General features: G+C 35.8%; 1 protein-coding gene across 3 annotated transcripts in view; it reads right to left on the bottom strand.

Annotated features, from left to right (window-relative positions):
* Nucleotides 1-2,052: 2,052 nt before the first annotated feature.
* ALCAM (activated leukocyte cell adhesion molecule) overlaps nucleotides 2,053-20,975 on the bottom strand; it is a 209,857-nt gene continuing 190,934 nt past the window's right edge. For all 3 annotated transcript variants that reach the window (XM_032406458.1, XM_032406457.1, XM_032406459.1), the window contains one exon: nucleotides 2,053-2,168. In XM_032406458.1, the coding sequence (XP_032262349.1) occupies nucleotides 2,081-2,168 (88 nt within the window). In that variant the 3' untranslated portion in view covers nucleotides 2,053-2,080. The remainder of the gene's footprint in view (nucleotides 2,169-20,975) is intronic.

Genomic DNA, 20,975 nt, shown 5'->3' with positions numbered 1-20,975 from the left:
ATCGATCTGACTCTCTGCCTCCCCCTCCCTTGTGATAAAAAAATCACAGTTTTTTAATAGAGCAATGTGTGCGTCCCCAGTCTTCACAAGCTGCCACCTTTGGGATTTAGGTGCTTGCGAGAAAATTTGGGGGCATTACTGATAGCAATCAGAATCAGAAATGTACCTGCTCAGATTACCCATATAAACAATTGAAATAAAAACATTACATTATACATCAGATTAACAGCAACTCCCAGAACAAAGCTTACAGTGTATAAAAATAGCTACGTAAAAAATTTACATAAAAGGCAAACCAAAAAGAAATCCTCAGTGCAGACATTCACAGAAAAAAAAAAATCAAACCAAACACAATATATGACCTATTATCATGGCTGCCAAAACTTGTTTTTGTTTGTAATTTCATTTCATTGTTTTACTTGAGATAATTCTCTAAAATCCTGTGACAGCTTGGTAGAATGAACTGCTTAATACTTGAACCATGAATTGCTGTCAATGTCTTTGTATATGTATTAAATACAATCCACGTTCATGCTTCAATTGGTCTATATAGTTTTTTTTTTCTCTGAAATGATGAAAAAAAAGCACAAGTTAGTAAGTTACCACAGCAATCATTTTTCACCATCAACAGATCCTTTGTACTAAAAGTGATAGGAATTACTTTATAGGGGCCTTTCATAAAACTCCATTGTCCCTGAACCCATCTGTAGTCCCAGGCATTTTTGCGGCCCTTCTACAAATAATTTTTTGGAACTGTTGAGAGTCTTTATTTTTATGAAAATTGTTTAACTGATATGAAGATTAGAGGGTTTTTCAGGAAAATATTTCATTCTGTAGGTTTTGTCTTTAAGCTAAATTTTTCTTTGAGAATTCACTCTAATTCTGAAGAAAACAGAAGGCAAAATCTATGTTTAAAAGGATTGAGGAATGAACTCTACAGAAGCAGAAAAAAAAAAAAATCAGGTGGGGATGCTGCCTACTTGGCTTCCAATGGACAGCAGGTTGGGGGGAAGGAACTGAATTCTTACTTCTTTCACCCTATCCATTTGAGGTCCTGGTTTTCAGATTTTAAAAATGTCTTATTTCAATTATTCTATTTTTCTTTCCTGTGTGCATCCTTCCAATTATAATTCTTTCCCATGCTTCCTCCCTTGGGTGACCCACTCAAATTGTGACTTGTGCTTTATTTATAATGAACCAAAGTTTTACTGTGGTTGTTGGGCATTTTTACGTCAGATGAGCAAGCTACAGCAACGGTTATTCTCAAGGACACACAAAATCATTTGTCCTAAATGGCTTCTCTTTTTGGCTGGCTCAAGAGAACATAAATAAAAATGAAAAGCTCAAATTCCCAGTGGTAATACCATGGAAGACTTCTTTTTGAGGTTGTCTTTAAAAATCACACTCATATAGCTATTATATATAAATATAAGCTATAAATGTAACATTGACATATACATTATACACACATACATATATGTGCACATGTAGATACATATATGTCCACACACACACACACAATATACATACTATCTGCAAAGGTGTTTATGGATCTACACGAATTTGTTAGGCTTTTCACGAAAATAGTTTGGGAAGTGGCTGCATATATGCGTGGACACTTGTAAGTATTAAATCCCTATATTAAAATTTTTGTATTTAAAAGTCATTCTCATAATTGCTTTTTAAAATAAATCTGAAGTAATAGAATCAGCTCTCATCCAAGCAAAATATCATTTATAAAATTAAGCTTCTTTGCACTCAGCAAAATTTTTGGCATTAGAATACAAAATGCTAACTGAATGTTACAATCTCAAAATTGACTTTAATTATTCAGAGGATAGTGGTTATTTTTTAGAGGATGGGGAGACCACTGAGACTCCATTCTTCTGAGAACACCTTTCTGAGTTACCAAGTGTCCTCTGGAGGAGCTCTCCTCCCGTTTGAAAGCCGCAGCTCTGTAGCGACTTCATGTCAAGGCTCTCCCTCTCCTCTCCTGGGATATGTCACCCTTGCCTGGGAATTATTTCTAGAAACCTCCCACCGCCTACCCACCTGGACAACAATTAGAACAGTTTCTCTCTTAGGCTTCTGTTTTGTGATTGTTTTCCTCTAACTTCTTGTTTTCCTCCAGATTACCAAGGTCCTTGTTGACGTGCTTTGATGCAGTCCTGTAAGAAAAATAAATACCATCATGTGGACACATGCGTGTTTAACTTCTTTTTCTTCTTCATTTTAGGGTTCACATTAATGTATCTTTGAAAAGCAAACGTTTTACATCCAATACAGGCAAACCACGGCGCCGAACCATTCCACGGCGGTGAGCCTTGGTTGGTAACAGAGCACACTCCAGTGCCGTTACCTTGGTAGTGGAGTCGCATTAAGTACATAGTAGGAGAAAAAGCAATCGAGTATTTTGAACATGGACTATACTTACTTAGTTGCATCATGTTTTTGGCTGGGTTGCTTTTCTCTCCACTTCCCGGGAAGTAATTATCATTTAATAATCAAAATTTTCCTTTTTGGTAAAAACTTGCTATAAAATTTTTCCAAGGGAGTTTTATTAGGGTGTTTCCCTTTTAGCATTGCCTATTATGCATCCAGATGGAGCGAATGCCCTGTATCTTGGTTTATCAATTGTTTTATCAAATAAAGATTATTTATTTATTTATTTATTTGACACACAGAGAGAGAGACTGAGAGCCAACACAAGCAGGGGGAAAGGCAAAGGGAGAGGGAGAAGCAGGCTCCCCGTGGAGCAGGGAGCCCAAAGTGAGACTCGATCCCAGCACCTGAGCCAAAGGCAGACACTTAACTGACTGAACCACACAGGTGCCCCTGTTTATCAAATAAATCAAAAGCAAGATTAGAAAGGGACCCAAGTCTATGACAACGTTGGCAGTAGAAGCTAGAACAGCTCTAACATGGTGGTTCTCAAATCGTGGTCCTAGACCGGCAGTATCAGTACCCCCTGGGGACCGGACATAAGTGCAAATTCCGAGGCCCTGCCATAGAACAATGAAAAGAAAAACTCTGGGAAGAGGACCAGCAGTCCGATAAACAAGACCTCCTGGTGGCTCCGGTGCACGCTACAGTTTGAGAACCAGTGCCCAAGTGGCTACCATGGTTACCCACATGACTGGCTTCTATCCTTTAAGAGCTGAAATCAGGTTTTCGTAAGCACACAGCTAAATTCCTTGGTTTGGGGATGACTCGGGAGAAATCATAACTGTATTTCAAAAAGTATACCATGGGGGTGTCTGGGTGGCACTCTGGGTTAAGTGTCTGACTCTTGGTTTTGGCTCAGGTCAGGATCTCATGGGTCGTGAGATCGAGCCCCAGGGTTGGCTCTGCACTCACTGCAGTCTACTTCAGATTCTCTCTCCCTCTCTCTCTGCCCCTCCTGCTCATACTCTCTCTCTCTCTAAAATAAACAAATAAATCTAAAAAATAAAAGTGTACCATTTCCTCCCTTCCTTTCTTCCCTTCCTGAACTCCCTCCCTCCCTCCCTGTTATAAGCACATCAGTGGAACTGCCGTGATATGGTACTTCAAATTACTGCCATATAATTCCTAGTAATATTTCTATTTTTAAGAAAAAAAATATATATCCAGATGTGTTAAAGGAAGCTGAGGAGAAAACTCCATTTTTCCCCTAAAAGTATTTTTACTATTTTTTTCATTTTTTTACCAATTTCCCCCAGAAGTATTTCTAGTATTGAAATAGAATTCCTTAACTCATTTGCTAAGAATTACAACTTTACTAGAAAGAGATATGTAATGGTATATGATATATGTACAAGTGAGATAAAGACATATGGCTCATTTAAACTGGGACATTCATTATATTTAGCACGTTTAATTTAATTTGTGATTTAAAAATTCTTAGTTTAGCTTAAACTACAGCCTTCTGAGTCCATTCATAAGGCAGGAGAGCAAGCTCAAACTCTGCCAACATGACTAAGTGCTAAAATATGTAATAGAATTTTACAAGAGACATTTAAAAATGTAAATAAGACATGTAAGTTTGATTCTATGTCTTGACTTATATCATATTATCACATAAATATTTTCCATTTTGCAGTAAAATGGTACATCATGGTGAATGACAACTTCCTTATCATATGTATTTTCTAGGCAAATGGAAGAATGAAGTAGATGGCCTCATTCTCTCTCTCTCATCTATTTTATATATAAAATATTTAATAAAATATATATAAAACAAGTTTATATATAAAGTATAAGATACATATGCTGTCTACATTATATACATCACAGATAATTTGAGGTTTAGTCTCTTTGGCTAACAAATTACTTAACTGATAACATAAAGTTTTAGTAACCTCAACAGTAAAATGGAGGGATGGTGAATTAGGATGTTCTCTAAGGACTTTTTATAGAGCTTGAACTTTCTATTAATCTGTGAATCATTTTCTTTTTAAAATAAATCTATGAATCCTTTTAAAAATGGTTTTGTCTGGGGCACCTGGGTGGCACAGTTGGTTAAGTGTCCCACTCTTGGTTTCGGCTCAGATTGTGATCTCAGGGTTATGAGATCGAGCCCTGCGTTGGGCTCCATGCTCAGCGTGGAGCCTGCTTAAGATTCTCTCTTTCCCTCTCTGCTCCTCCCCACCATGCTCACAAGCATTATCTCACTCTCTCTCAAATAAATAAATCTTTAAATAAAATTAAAATGGTTTGATTGAAGACTAACATCCATACAAGGTAATGTATCCATCATAAGCATACAATTCAGTGAATTTTCAAAAACTGGATGCTTGAATATAACCAGTACCCAGCTCTAAAAACAGAAAAGTTGCAGACCCGGAAGTGCCATTATGCTCCCTTCCAGTCACTACCACCTCTCCACTGGTTACCACAATCCTGAATTATCACAGAAAGCTTTACCTGTCCTTGTAATTTGTATATAAATGAAATCATACCACATGTATTCATTCCTGTCTGCTTTTTATTTAAACTCAAACTAATGTTTGTGACATTCACAGATAATGTTGATTATAGCTATAGGTTGTTTATTCTCATTGCTACAGAGCTTATGATTGGGTGAATACATGATGATTTATTTATTTATTTTACTGGTGATGGGCATTCTTGCTTTTTGCAGTATATTACTTATACATAAGTTAGATCTTCTGTGTGTGCCCCACATGTTTCTTGTGCTCTTATGTGCCCTATCTATTCTTTTTTCCTTTCTGCCCTTCAATTCAGGTATCTTCTATTGATCTCTATTCCAGTTTACTTCTCTTGGGTTCTGCTGTGCCCAATCTGCTTTTATTTTTTTAAAGATTTTATTTATTTATCTGAGAGAGAGAGAGTGAGCACTAGAGGGTAGAGGGGCAGAAGGAGAGGGAGAAGCAGACTCCCGGCTGAACATGGAGCCCAAGGTGGGGCTCAATCCCAGGACCCTGAGATCTGACCTGAGCCAAAATCAGGAGTCAGCCACTTAACCAACTGCAGCCTGCCAATCTGCTTTTAAATTCACCCAACAAAGGCTTATTTTCTAATACTGTATTTTTCTGGTCTAAATGTCAATTTGATTTAAAAATATTTAAAAATACATTTTAATTCTCTTTTCCATCCATCTCCTTTGACCGTCTTTTCTTCCACGTTCAATATATTATCTATAGTTACTTCAATGTCCTTGTCTATTTATTAACTACAGTGTCCAAATCATGCATGGATCTGCTTGTCTACTTTTTCTCTTGATTGTTGATTGTCTTTTCTTGACTCTTTGCACAGTTAGTCCTTTTCATTTTCCTTGACACTATCTATATAAATGAACTGTAGCGCCTCCACACAATGTTATTGTCCATCAGGTAAGGTTTCTCTTTTCCTTTGTTAAGCAAACAGGGTGAGGGGCCGATGACTCCAGTTCAGTCTAGGCTTGAGCTAGGTTAAGAGGCTCAGTTGCAGTTTTAGTAAGAGTCTACCTTTGGTTTATCCCTATTCCTAAGGCATGTCCCTCTTAGTCTTCTGATTAAGATACTGGCATGTCTCCCTTTCTTCAGCCCTTAAACACAGATCTAGCTCTTCCTTTTGGAGCCTCTCCACCCAGATCTCTAGCCATCTGTCCCATGACACTTCAAGATGTAGCCAATCTCTTTCGTCTCCTTGATTTCAGTATAAACTCTTTGAGAATAAACACACAGCACATAATATACTGACTGAATATGGTAGGAAACCAAAGGACATTTCTTTTACTGAATTGAATTAACTGACCTCATTACAGCTCATATGTATTTCCTTCCACTGTTCCTTATGTTATTAGTGTTCACCAATATAAAGTCCATACAGACCCAGCTGCTTTTTTACAGAAGGTAAAATAGAGAGAATACTATGTTGAAATGACAGTACTTGAGTGATTCCTTATTCCAGTAATTTCAAATAAAACTAAATAAAATTATATATATAAACACATACCTTGATTCTTCTAATAGCTTCTAACTATATGGTCTAATAAATACTAACAACCATAATTTCTATAAATCAGTAAGCTATTGTGGTAATCAGGGAAAGCCACATGAATCTCAAAGCCTCTTCTCTCCTTTCTTTCCCTTTCCTTTTATTCTCCTTGCCTTCTCTCATCTCTCTGATTTTTCCTCCATCCCTTGTCTCTAGACTTCTCCTTTCACTATCTCTCCCTCTTGCTCTTTTTCTTTCAAACTCATTTCATTAACCACTATTCTTTGCCTTTAAAGTGAAAACTCCAACTTGTTTGGAGCCACTAGAAAGAGTGACATATAAAAGAGTCAATGTTCTGTAGGCATAGTCTAAAAACGAAAATTTTTTTAATTTAAAAATTTAGCAATGTGGGGCGCCTGGGTGGCTCAGTCGGTTAAGCGGCTGCCTTCGGCTCGGGTCGTGATCCCAGAGTCCCAGGATCGAGCCCCACATCGGGCTCCCTGCTCAGCGGGGAGCCTGCTTCTCCCTCTCCCTCTGCCTGCCTCTCTGCCTACTTGTTCTCTCTCTCTGTCAAATAAATAAATAAAATCTTAAAAAAAAAAAATTTAGCAATGTAATAAATCAATTCTGCAATTTTGATTTTTTTCAGCTTTCTTTGACCCACATGGGAAGAAAGAAGTTAAGGTTGAGGACATGATGATTTCACAACTTTGAAATAAAGTATGGACTATTAGAAGCTCTGGTAGCATTAATGATTAAAAAAAAAAAACTTCTTAATCTTTACATTTATAACAATTATAAACTCTCAGAAAAATAAAGAATAAACTATTTGACTGTACTTGAGGGTGACAAAAAGAAAGTAGAAACTGAAGGAAATTTGACCCTTATACTGGGTGAGCTCTATTTTTATATAACTTCTCTTCTGAAGTCACTTCGCAGCTGGGAGACATAAGCTAACTAGAACAAACGCTGAAAATAAAGGGGAAAAAAAATCTCAGAAAGAAGAGAGGCCCAGAGTGGTGAAAACCCCAAACATGTATGTAAACCACAATAAACCCCTTGGATGATCCCTAAACTGTGTGTGTGGAGGGGAGAAATCTCGCTTAGCCAAGCAGAAAGCAACAGCTGGGAAGCTTAAAAATGTGACATAGACTTTAGCTACTATCTACACAGGGAAACATAGTTTGGAGTTGAATCTCACCAAACCAAAAGTCCTTGGCAAACATATCGATCTTTCACAGAAAAGCCAAGCAAAGACTATGTGTTGAGTCTCTATTCAATCAGGACAGACATGCCATATAAAATGTAGATGTCACCTACACAAAATCAAGGAAATCAGCCAGAAGTTTAATTGTCTGCTAGGAAAAATGGTCCATATTCTTTAGAAGAATACAATGGAACATGGAATCTCTACAACATATCACCTCAAAAAGACTAATATATAATAATAATATAAAAAAGTTACCATACATATGAAGAATAGAAAAATGTAACACGAAGTCCAGAGAGTGTCCGTGGATGACACAGACTTTGGGAATAGCAGGGAAGAACTTCCAATCAGTTATTGTTTTACATATTCAATGACATAAAAATGAATGTGGTGACAATGAAAGAACAGAAATCTCAGTGCAAAAAATGTAAACAAAAATAATTCTACCACTTAAAACTACAATATTGCAAATGAACAATTCACTGAATTGTCTTATCATCAGATTGGAGGTAGCAGAAGAAAGCCTCAGTGAACTTGAAGACAAAAAAAACCCATAAATTATACATTTTGAAAAATAGAGAGAAAGATGACGGGGAAAAAAAGATCCTCGGTGAACTGAACAGTCTAATGTCTGTGTAATTGGAGTCCCAGTAGAAGAAGCAAAAGACAATGGGGCAGAAAATATATTTGAAGAAACAATGAAAAATATTCCCAGAGTTGTTCATGTCCATTAACTTGGAGATCCAAAATGCTCAGCAATCCTGGAGGAGGAATGATACAAAGAAAAACACACCTAAGCATATCATAATCAAACTAACTGAAAGCAAATATAAAGAGAAGGACTTGAAAATAGCCACAGAAAATTTGTGCATAGGAACAATGACACGAATTACTGCTGACTGTTTCATCAGGAAAAAATGCATTTCCCGATGAAAAAAAAGACATTTAAAATATCTTTAAAAGGCTGAAAGAAAAATATCTCAATCTAGAATGTTTTTTATTAAGTTCAATTAGCCAACATATAGTACATCATTAGTTTTTGTGTAGTGTTCAATGATTCATTAGTTGTGGAAGGAGCCAAGATGTCCTTCAACAGACAAATGGATAAAGAAGATGTGGTTCATATATACAATGGAATATTACTCAGCCATCAAAAAGGATGAATACCCAGCATTTGCATCGACATGGATGGAACTGGAGGGGATTATGCTAAGTGAAATAAGTCAAGCAGAGAAAAACTGAATGGGAACCCAGAATTTTATATTCAGTAAAAAGACCTTTTGAATAAAGGCAATAAAGACATATTAAATTGCATGAAGGAAAACTGCAAAAAATCATCACAAGCAGACCTGTGCTAAAAGAAGTATTAAAGGAAGTTCTTTGGTTGAAGGGAAATGACACTACATGGAAACTCAGATGTATAAGAAAGAATGAATGCAAATTATATATGTGTGGAAAAAAATATGAGTACCATTTAAAACAATTTTTTATAAAGACAACCAATCATTTAATGTGATATATACAGCATTATAAAAGACCCTTGAAACATTATAATTTCAGGGACACCTGGGTGGCTCAGTCCATTAAGCGTCTGCCTTCGGCTTAGGTCAAGATCCCAGGGTCCTGGGATGGAGCCCCGCGTCGGGCTCCCTGCTCAGTGGGGAGCCTGCTTCTCCCTCCGCCCCTCCACCTGCTTGTGCTCTCTCTCTCTCTGACAAATAAATAAATAAAATCTTTAAAAAAAAACCATTATAATTTCATTTAACTGTCTCCATCCTTTTTGCTATTGCTGTCATATCCATGACAACTGCATATACTACAAACCACACACTATAATTATGTGAAGGAGGTTAAATACATTTATAATGTTTCAAGGGTTCTAGATTATTACATGAGTGGATTGTTGTAAATTAAGAGCTCTTATTGTAATTCCTACAGCAACCACAATAAAAGAATACAAAGAGGTAGAGTAAAAGGCCATTAGAGAAATTAAAATGTAATACTAAAACTTATTTGAATAACTCAAAAGAAAGCAGGAAAAGAGGAAGAGAGAACAACTAGAAAACAAATAGTGAGATGGTGGTCTTAAATGTAATTATATCAACACTTAAGTCAAGTGTAGCTTGGCTAAATCCTCCAATTAAAAGGGAGTTTGTCAGACTATACTAGAAGCAGAATAATTAAATGCTACATTCCAGGGGTTAAATTTTTTTTCTAGAAGGTCCCGATAGTAAATATTTTGGGCTGGCAGGCCATATGGTTTGTGTTCCAACTCTTCAACACTGGCCTTGTAGTGTGAAACAACACAACAGTATGTAAAGAAATGAGCATGGCTGTGCTACCATAAAACTTTATTTACAAAATCAGGCAGCAGCCTGAGAGTCATAGTTTGATCAACCTTACTGTATATGAGATGTACTTTAAGTGTACAAAGATAGAAAACTGAAAATAAAAGGAGAGAAAAAATACACATGTAAACAGCATTTGAAAGCAGTATAGCTATATTAGTATCAGGCAATGTAAAATTCAACACAAGGAACATTACAGCAATAATGAGAGTTATAAGAGGTGCAATACCTAAGGAAGTCATAACAATTTTAAATGTATCATTAGTGAAAACATAAAGCAAAAACGGACCGAATTAAAGGGAGAAATAAATAGACAAATACACAGTCTTATTTAGAGAATGTAATATGCCTGTTTCAGAAGCTGATAGAATTTATGGACCAAAATCCCATATGTACAATCATGATGAAGTAACTAGTACTGAGCTAGCTCCAGTACTGGAAGCGTATGCTTATTACCCTCTTACATGTGAAGTGATTTCATATAATTTGAAAAAAAATCTGTAAGGATAAGAAGATATAAACAAACTATTACCTACCTTAATCTGGCGTAGAACTATAGAACACTGTACCCATCAACCACCAAGTATTTTTTTTTCAAGCGCCCATCTAGCATCCACCAGGTAATACAGCATGGTTGCATGGTAGGCCAAAAAGAATAGATCTCAATGCATTTCAAAAGACTAAAAGCTTGCATAAGCTTAACAAAACAGAAGTCAATGAGAAATGTTTGGAATTTAACAACCTTTGGAGTTATATGGCTCCAAAGAAACCACAAAGGAAATCCGGAAACATTTTGAGCTAAATGAATATGAAAACACAACATACTGAAATTTGTGGAATGCAACTAACACAACGCCGAGAATGAAATTCATAGTTTAAATGCTTGTGTTACGAAAGAAGAAAGGCTAATATCAGTTATCTAAATTTTTAATTCACTTTATGAAATTAGAAAAAGAAGAGAAAGTTGAACTCCAACTGGAAGAGAGAGAATAGTAATTCTAAGAGAAAAAAGAATTAAAATTGAAAATAAGCAATAGAAATGAAAACAAAACAAATAAGAAAGTTATTTGAAATTATTAAGAAAATTGATTAATTCTCTAAAAAGACTGAGCATGATAAGGGAACAAAATACAAATTAACAATATTAGAAAAGAAAGTGTTACCACTACAGAATCGGAATTCTATGGGTAACTTTTCTTTTTGCAAAAATGTCAGCAACTTAAATGAAATGGACATTTAATATTCAATAATCAATATAATTTATCAGAATAAAGAATATAAGAAAACAGTATGATTTTTTTTGTACAAATAATGTAGATGCAATGTAGATGTAGAAAGAGCATTTGAGAAAATTCAACAGTAATTTGTGATAGAAACTTAGTAATCTAGGAATATTTTTAAAAATTTCTTTAACCTGTTAAAGGACATTGTGTAGTAAGGAATTTGGCCTTGCCCCAAGAGAGGTTTGGGCTTTGTCCTCAGTTCCTAGGAGATAATCTCTAAATAGTTAGAATACTCTGAATGCTAAGAGTGGCTTTCTTTTCCTGGTGGGTCTCTTCAATCACACCTTACTGCTTGTGCTGAGAAGATGTCTTAGGATAGGTCCATCAACACCCAATGGCCTTAGGGTGGGGCTGGCCACACCTGAAAGAGCAACTATATGGTTTAGAGCTTTAAGTCATGTGAATCAGCCTGATTTCTAAGGTAGGGTGAGGCTGAAAATTGAGTTTAACCATATGGACAAGTAGTCAATCAGTAATGCCTGTATAACGAAGCCCCAGTAAAAACTCTGGACAGCAAAATCTTAAGTGCGTTTCTCAAATTGGCAATACTCCCTGCTTTTGCCACACATCAATGCCAGTAGAGTAACATGTCCCTGAAGATAAAGGAAACTTCATATTTGGAACTCTCCCAGACTCTGCCCTATACTTTTTTTCCTTGGCCAATATCCATTACTCGTAATGAACATAAATGAGAGTATATTAGATTCCAGTAAGCTCTGTATTTCTAGCAATTGATCAAACCTGAGCGTAGTTTTGGGAAACCCTCAATTTGAATTGGTATCAGAAGTGAGGGTGTTCTTATGTGGACTCTTTCTCTAACTTTGTATTTGGACCCTACCTTGCATCTGGGGTCAGAAGTCTCAGGCAGACTGGGCAGTTGGAAGGATTGTACCTTAGCTTCACAGTTTGGCTAACTTTGGATAGGCATATATGAAAAATACAGAGCCAATATCATACATAATTGCAAATATTGAACAGTTCCCTCCTTAAGATTAGAAACGGAAGGATTTCAACAGTTCTATTCAACATTGTATTGGAGGTCTCTATGAGTGCAATAAAGACAGAAAAAGAAATATAAAAAGCATACAGAAGGGAAAGGAAGAAGTAAAATTATCTTTATTTTCAGATGAAATGATTGTTTACATAGAAATCTTAAGGAATCCACAAAACAACCAATGGAATTAACAAGCGAATTTAGAAAGATAGTTGTACAGATTCCAACAACAAAAAATTAATAATATTTTCATATACTACTATAAAAATGGAAAATAAAAATTGCAAAATAATTTCATTTATAATAGCTGCAAAGGACATAAAGCATAAGAATAAATTGTGTAAGATATGTCAATATCTACATTAAAGGTTATAAAATACTGCTAAGAAAAAATGGAGAGTAAATGGAGAGATATATGATGTTCATATTTTAGAAGGCTACATAAGAGGTCAAATTTAAGATTCAAATCTACTCAAATTTATCTATAAATTCAAAGCAACCATAATCCCACAGAGCTCTTAATTTTTTTGGTAGAAATTAACAAATTGCTAAAATTTATATGAAAATGCAAAGAAATAAGACTTCTAACACAAGCAGAACATCAAAGTTGAAGGACTTACATTATTATTACTACTACTATTATTATTACGACTACTACGACTACTACTACAAATATTCCAAGGCCAAAAGAAAGTCTTTTTAACCTATGCTGCCAGAATGAGTTGACAAATACATGTATGGCAAAAGCAAAAACCAACCAAACAAACCACCTTTATCTTAGATGTATCATATCCTCAAATGTATAAAGTTTCTAGAAAAAGACAGAAAAATATCTTTGCCATTTAGGGATAAGCAAAGATTTTGAAGAGTGAGCACAGAGAGCACTAAACATAATAGGAAAAAGTTCCTAAGTTGTTCTTCATTAAAATTAAAAACTTCTGCTCATTAAAATACAGCATTAAGAAGAGAAAAAGAAGCCAAGTCACAGACAAAATAGTCACAATATATCTATAACAAAGGACTTTTATACAGAATATGTAAAGAACTCTTACATCATTCACAAAAAAACAAATACCAGTAAAATCATAAGTAAAAGACCTGAATAGTCACTGCACAAAAAAATGATGACCAGTAAGTACACAGAACTTAAAATCGTTAGTCTCAGAGAAATGCAAGTTAAAACCAAAATTAGATATAATTTCACACCTCCTGGAATGGCTAAATTAAACAGAATGACAACACCAAATTTAGGCAAGGATGTGGAAGAACTGAAACTCTCAAATACAACTGGTAGGAGTTGGGAACTGGACAACTACTTTGGAAAGCTGTTTGGCAATTTCTTATGAAAAATATCTACCCTATGACCTAGCAATTCCATTTCTAGATATTAACCCAAGAGAATGAAAACATATGCCTACAAAAATGCTTGTATAAGGATGTTTTTAGCCGTATTATTCATAATAGCCCAAACTGGAAACTATCCAAATGTCCATGAACAAGAGAATGGATTAAAATAATGTGACATATTCTAACAATGGAACACTACTCAGTAATTTCAAAAAATGAAAACATCAATACATGTATCTCAGGAACATTATGTTAAATGAAAGAAGCCCGGCACAAAAGAGTACATTCTGTATAATTCCATTTATATGAGGTTCAAGATTCTCTGGTGATAACAATCAGTATGGTGGTTGCCTAAGGGAATGTGGATGGTGGGGCTGAACAGGAAGAGAGTCCAAGGGAACATTTTGGGGTGATGGGATGCTCTATTTTGTAACTGGAGTAATGGTCACAAGGGTGTATTACATTTATCAAAACAGATTTAATTGCACATTTATTGTAAGCATATTTTACCTTAATATAAAAACATTACGCTGAGAAAAGCTAAAACATATATGCCTTGTAGCGGGCACTGAAAGAACCGGGCAAAATGTGTGGTGAAAAACTGCATACCATTTGCACTTCCCTTTCTATTTACTTTCTAGGTGGATTTATTGGTCTAGAGACGGAGAGCAGCTTCTATGGTTTCATCAAGTTGTATTAAGTAGAAGGAGGTATCAAGGGGAAGGGAGTGACTAGAATTATTTCTCGGGAAGCTGTATTCAGGGCAAATCACGGTATCTTTCAATATATTTGTCCAGGTAAATCAGGCTAAAGATCACTGCTCACAGTTTGGAATTACAAAAAAAAGAGGTTGTTAGGGGTAATACGAAATATCTGTAGAATATGTTTGTAGAGTGAGAGTTGAGTAACTTCAAACAAATTGTTTTTCTTATCTTAATGTTTACAAAACAAAAGAAAAAAAAGTAAGAAATGGTAAATGAAAAGAAAATATCTCCCTTTCTTAATCTCACTCTCCAAAATTATAACTGCTAGCACTCTCATAATGCCTAATGTGTCAGACAGTGTTCTAAGTATGGCATAGATATGAAATTATTTCAGCCTTAGGTAACTCCATATTCTATTGGGACTAATAAAATTGCTTGTGATCACAGAGCTTGTAAGTAGCAAAGCCAGGATTCAAACTTCAGGGGTCTTGCTCCAGAATCCATGCACCACGTTACACAGTTATACAAATATGCTAAGTGTTAGTGTACTAAATAGATATAAAAATAGTGTGGCTGGTGAGGGAGGGGGTAGTCATTGAGTATATGTATATATAAGATGTACATGAATTTTAATATCAATTTTTCCCTTTTTATTACTGAGACCCCACTCTCTCTAGCAGGGAAAATCCTTTAAAAATTATTCTGATTACTTTGGCTTGGTTTGGAAATTGATGTGGTAAAAATAAAAATAAAATGTAACTTTATGGATATATCTTTTTTAATTTTGGAAAATCTCAGAGATTTGAAAGAATTTACAGAGGTTAGAAATGCATCTACTATCAGAAGGGAGGACAAAAATCATTCTCTTCAGCAAAATATTTTTTTGGTCAATTGATTCGAAGGACAAGTTTAGCCATTTATAAAGAATGAGTGCTTGGGTCAAAATTTTTATGGTTGTCCTAAACTTTCTTCATTTTTTGGCTTTTTTGTAACTTTAAATATGAGAGAAAATTTAAATCACAGAATTACAATAATGTTGGAAGAAGCCGTAGAGGTCTAATCTGTGAGGCATGGACTAAAGTCTTAGCCTTAGGGTCAGTGGGCCTGGATTCTCATCCTCATGTGTCAAGTCTGAGTTTCAAGTCCTTGGATAAATACCTCCTCAGAAGCATGCTTGCTTACCTATAAATCGGGGGTAACAGGATCTGCTAAACAGGCTGCTGTGAGGGTAAATGTGATGGTGTCTAGGAAAGCCCCCTGCAGGTAACACAGGCTAACTAAACTGATGAGAGTCATGTAGCTGCTGCCCACGGTCATAGAGCTGCTAAGTAGCAGAAGAAGGAAAAGAGGAATAGAGTTGGTCTTATTATTACTACTTTCCATTCTATATCCTTAGAATTTCTAAGACTTTTTATAGAAACTTTCCACTAAAATAGGGAATTCTTAAGTCCTCAGTAAAAATTAAAAAAAAATGGCCTTTCATTTAGGCCAATAGTGAATATGGGGACAATCCAATACATAAACAAATGGGAATTAAAATGAACATAAAAATTCTGAATATGTACAAGAACAAGATGCATTCAGCCTAAGAGTTCAAGGTGTTTCCTTAACGTGGGTAATGTTGGTTTAGCACATAGCCTGGCTCAGGGGAAAGGGAAAGAAAAAGAAAGAAATGCATGTAAACCAACAGCTAGAAAAGATTTTAAAAATTGAAAACATTTTATTTTGAAGCAAGCCCTTTCCTCTGGAAACATTTCAGGTAATATCTAGCAGGAGAGGGGAGGGTCATGGATGGATGATTCTGCCGTTTGAATGGCCAGTGACCTTGTGATTGCCTGGATGGGGACTCTAGCATTTCTACATTATCTTATTTCCCCTCTAGTTCACTCTGTTATTTACGGTTTGATAGAATAATGGAGCATTTTCTTTTCTTCCTTCTTCTGACTGCCTGCTAGACCATGGGTAGGGAAAGAGAGAGAACCCAAAATTTGGATTAGCCCGATTTCTAATACAAGGGGAGAGGCCACATCAGCCCTGCACTTTAGAGCATACCCTTGCATCCCTTGCACTATATTAAATGCCGGCAGGCAATCAAAGTCAGAGATAAAATTTTAATTCCAAAGAAGTCTTGAGGCAGCAAAATATATTTGAAATTATATGGGATATGGAATAATATACTACATGCATTATCTTGAATAGGTTAATTTCACAGAGACTGTGAAATAGGGTTAATTGCATTTAACTCATTAAATTGTTGAGGCTTTCAGTTAAAAAAATAAAAAGAAAAAAGACTAATAGGTGCTTATGTAGTGATAAATGACGGAAGTCATGAAAAATGTGCTATAGATGGTCCTCAGGCACGATCTTCTCAAATTATTCAGTGAGGAGTTGATTTTCCCTCATGGGAACATACTTTCAATTTTAGAGTAGGTATTGATTAGAAATAGAATTCAGTTAAAATCAACTTTTTTGCAAGATCTTCTATATATCAAGAGACGCTAATGAGAAAAATTTTAGAAAGGCTTAATAACATTGTTAAGAAACAAATAACATTGTTTCTTGAAATTTCAGGGTTTCAGCCAAGTCCTCTTTCATCTTTTTTCTCCAGTTTAGGACCATCTCTGTTTTTTCCTGAGACAGTAGTGGAATAATACAGCATTATACAAGGCAGAACTGACAAGATATTTGTGAGTTTTAGACTTACATAAAAACGTCATGAAAATAGTCATGAGTTCCACAGTTGCAAAAGATAAATCTCTGGGTAAGTTTCCAATATTCAGACAATGTGTATTTTGAGATGACAAATATCTGGCTAGTGCTTACTTCCAGTTTAGCGATAAGAAGTGTGGTGGTCAGGGGTCTCTTAAATGTAACCAACCTGGAAATTATGGTTTTAACAAATGCCTGAATAAGTTAGTGGCGACATCATGCTGCCTTTATATTTTTCCTTTATCTTTGGCTCTTTGAATTTTTCATTATTGTTATTATTTCATTATTTATTTCATTATTATTATTATGTACTTATTGTACTATAAGATACGCAAGAGAGGATGTGGAACTCAAATAATAGCAGGTAACTTCCTGCAGAGCTAAAAACAATGTTCAGAGGACAGAATGGAGAGAAATGGAGAAAATAATAAAAAATAATAATTGAATCAGTCTTAGTTCTTTAATGTTCTCCTACCTGTTAAACAACTAGACATGAAGTGGGCTTAGTCAATCAATGCTTTTTGCCTAGAACTGCAAATTAATACCCTACATACATGGAAAATGATCAGAGTCATCCACTTTCATTACCAAAAAATAGCCAATGTAAAGAAAAAATCTTCCAGTGAGAATATGTATGATTCAAAGCAGCAGAAGAATCATGAGTCCTTCTCTCCAATGAATATACCAGATCACAAGGCCAAGTACAACTACTAAGCATTTCTTGCTATTCTCCATATTTGAAATAGATATAAAAATATATAGCTCATACCAATGGAATGGGGAATGCATGTTAGCTAAGTATCACTAGGTATGTTAACACTCTTAACTTCTACTTGGGCATAAAAGATTGTTTCTCCCCTCTCTCTCCACTGACTTTTAAACATGCCAATGCAAAGAACTTCCCCTAAGTGTTGTTTAAACCTCCCTGCTCTGTGAGCTGTATCACTGAGGCTTTTAAATAAGATTTTAACTCATAATTTTTGTTCTAAGTGTTTGCCATAATGGTGACTCACAAGATCGTTAATGGTATTATTTTGCAAGATGGTAAACATAGCGATACATATCTGGAGAAAAACTCTGGACTCTATTAAAAAAAATCTCTCCTGCCTATGTAAAATGGTGATGAATTAGCTAATGATGGCAATGAAATCCTCATATTGCTTTGAAAAGTTGAAGTAGAAGAATAGAAAAGAAGAGAGTATACTAGACCCAAACATGGCCTTAGCAATTCTTAACTTGAAAGCTCTTGTTATGAAAGTGCACTTACTCTGGACATGGGGATTAACAATAACTCACCTTGCAAAAATGCTGGCTTATCTCAGAGGGCACTAGCAAGGAATAACCTATCAGGAATGCAGAACACTTAGCAAATCTTAAGATTTTCACAAATTCTTCATAAAAGCACTTCAGTGCTTGGGATGAGAATTGCAATTTATTATTTTGATTACAAATAATATTAACTCTGACAAAATGGATGCTCTTTTCAATTAAATAACAGTTACTTAGATGAACGTTCAAGTCGGATGGTAAAATCTGCACTTAATTTAATGAGGCACTTTAAAGGAAATCCATGAAGTCTTAACCCTTGACCTAAAGACACTATGAAGCCAAGTGTCCAGCATTCATTTATCCATGATTTTAATTTTGAGTCACCATATGATAATAACAAATAAAGTAACAACAAAAAAATCCCACACACATAATTTTTTTTATTCATAGGAGGATAAACGGCATCTAATGTGATCCTGGCAATTAGGGATAGGATGATTAAGAACATTGCGGGGGGTGTTCCAAAAATTTAGCATTTATTTGGTCATAATGTAGAAAACTACTGTTTATTTTTCAGCTCAATTCCAGGATACAGAGAAATTTCATTTTTATTCTTTTAAGAAATAAAATTACATTGGAATGCTTCAGAAATCCTAAGTAAATAAAATGGAAATACCCCAGATCCCAAGCTGTTAGATTTGGGTGTACCTTATAATGGATTATAAAGAGAGAATAGGATTTTGACCAACAAGAAACTTATACACATAGAAGGAGAATTTTAATAAGATATTGCCTCTGGACAATCTTCTAAATTTTCGACAGAAACCACAGACAAAAGCCCATGTGAAGTGTTGGTAGGTAAAATGTTCACTGAGAAAGAGAACACATTTGTCACCAAGTGACAGTGGGGACTGCTCAAGATGGGGGAGTGAGGTGCCGAGATCAGAAGTGACTGTACCCCGGTATGAGAGCGGATGAGTTCATCAACTACAACACACACCAGGAACACGTTTCTGCCTTACATGACCAAAAAACCAGAGAAAAAGTAATGGTGAGAGAAAATCAGACCTAGTGATTAAGCACACAGATGCTAAAACAGCACTGTCTGAAATCAAATACAACTCCGGCCCCTACGAACCGTGTAACCTTAAGCAAGTCATTTAACCATTTTCTGCCTTAATTCTTTCAAATGTAAAACATGAGTAATAACAGTATCTACTTCAGAGATGAGTTGCAGGATCAAGACAGAGCTCATACGATGTGACCTTAAAAATTTCTGAGCTATTGACTCCCTTTCATGGCAGCTCCATTCGAGTATTACTTTCTTTACTGAAATTGCTTTCTTTACAGGGTAGGATCATGGGTCTTACTGAGTTTGCTTTTTCTTTTGATTTTCTTTTAAGTTAACTTACCTGACTTGTTGAAAGGGGTGATGATATCAGACATCAAGAAAATACAAAATCAAGTCCAAATTTGCCACTAGCTATACACATCCCCTTGCGAAAATCAATTTCCTCATGTTTGAAACCAATGGTATACCACAGAATCACTAAGGAAGCTTTAAAAATGCAAATGCTAGGACCCATCTCTACCCACTCACATCCAAATCTGGGGTCAAGGCTGGGGTGATGAGGACTATTAGGCATGTGTGTACGTTAAGAATCTTCATTGGTTAATCAGATTTTCACTATAAACCACTGTTAGATAATTTGTAAAGTTTGGTTCCATCTGTATTATTTATGACTAATAATTTTTATTTATTTTTATTTTCATTTTTTTAAGACTTTATTTATTTATTTGACAGAGAGGCAGAGAGAGAGCACAAGGAGGGGAAGTGGGAGAAGCACAAGGAGCACAAGGAGAAGGAGAAGCAGGCTCCCTGCTCAACAGGGAGCCTGATGTGGGGCTCGATCCCAGGACCCTGGGATCATGACCTGAACCGAAGGCTGATGCTTAACCGACTGAACCACCCAGGCGCCCCTACAACTAATAATTTTTAATCTAAACACTATCTAAATAATTTTTTAAGTAGTCTTGGTACTTTGTCTAATTTTCTTTTTAGATTGCAGAAAAAAATAATGACAAATTTTTCTTTTTTTCTGAATTAGATCCTTTTACGGACCAAAGTGACTTAACTAGAGCAGAGGAGAAGTGACAAGATAATACTACCTCACCAACAGTTTCACTGCTGGCCAGACCCATCACCGCAGGATGTACTAACCACTTTTAATTCATCTCCACCAACCTCAGCCACATGGTTTAGAATAGCTGACCTTTTGGAAGTATACGCTTTTTAAAACGCCACATAGGCATTGAAAAAAAAACCCAAATAATTGAGTTTAGACTATTGACTGAGAAAAATAAGGGGACACATGTGAAATCACACCCCAAGCCAATTCTCCAATGCTGGCAAAGCAGTCACTGTGAGCTGAAAGCAAAACGTGATGATCATCTTGATTTGGAGGATATGCCTTTCCTATCACAGAAATGACATGCCCAGCTGAAGTGAGCATCATTAACACACTGTATTAATAATTCTCCCAGGGGGGCGCCTGGGTGGCTCAGATGGTTGGGCGTCTGCCTTCGGCTCAGGTCATAAACTCCAGGTCCTGGGATTGAGCCCCACATCGGGCTCCCTGCTCAGCAGCGAGTCTGCTTTTCCCTCTTCCTCTGCCTCTCCCCACTGCTCCT

This window comes from Phoca vitulina, unplaced genomic scaffold (assembly GCF_004348235.1).
Source record: "Phoca vitulina isolate PV1807 unplaced genomic scaffold, GSC_HSeal_1.0 scaffold8, whole genome shotgun sequence".
Taxonomy (NCBI): Eukaryota; Metazoa; Chordata; class Mammalia; order Carnivora; family Phocidae; genus Phoca; species Phoca vitulina.
The sequence above is the reverse complement of the archived record's forward strand: the minus strand, read 5'-3'. Positions and strand labels throughout refer to the sequence as shown.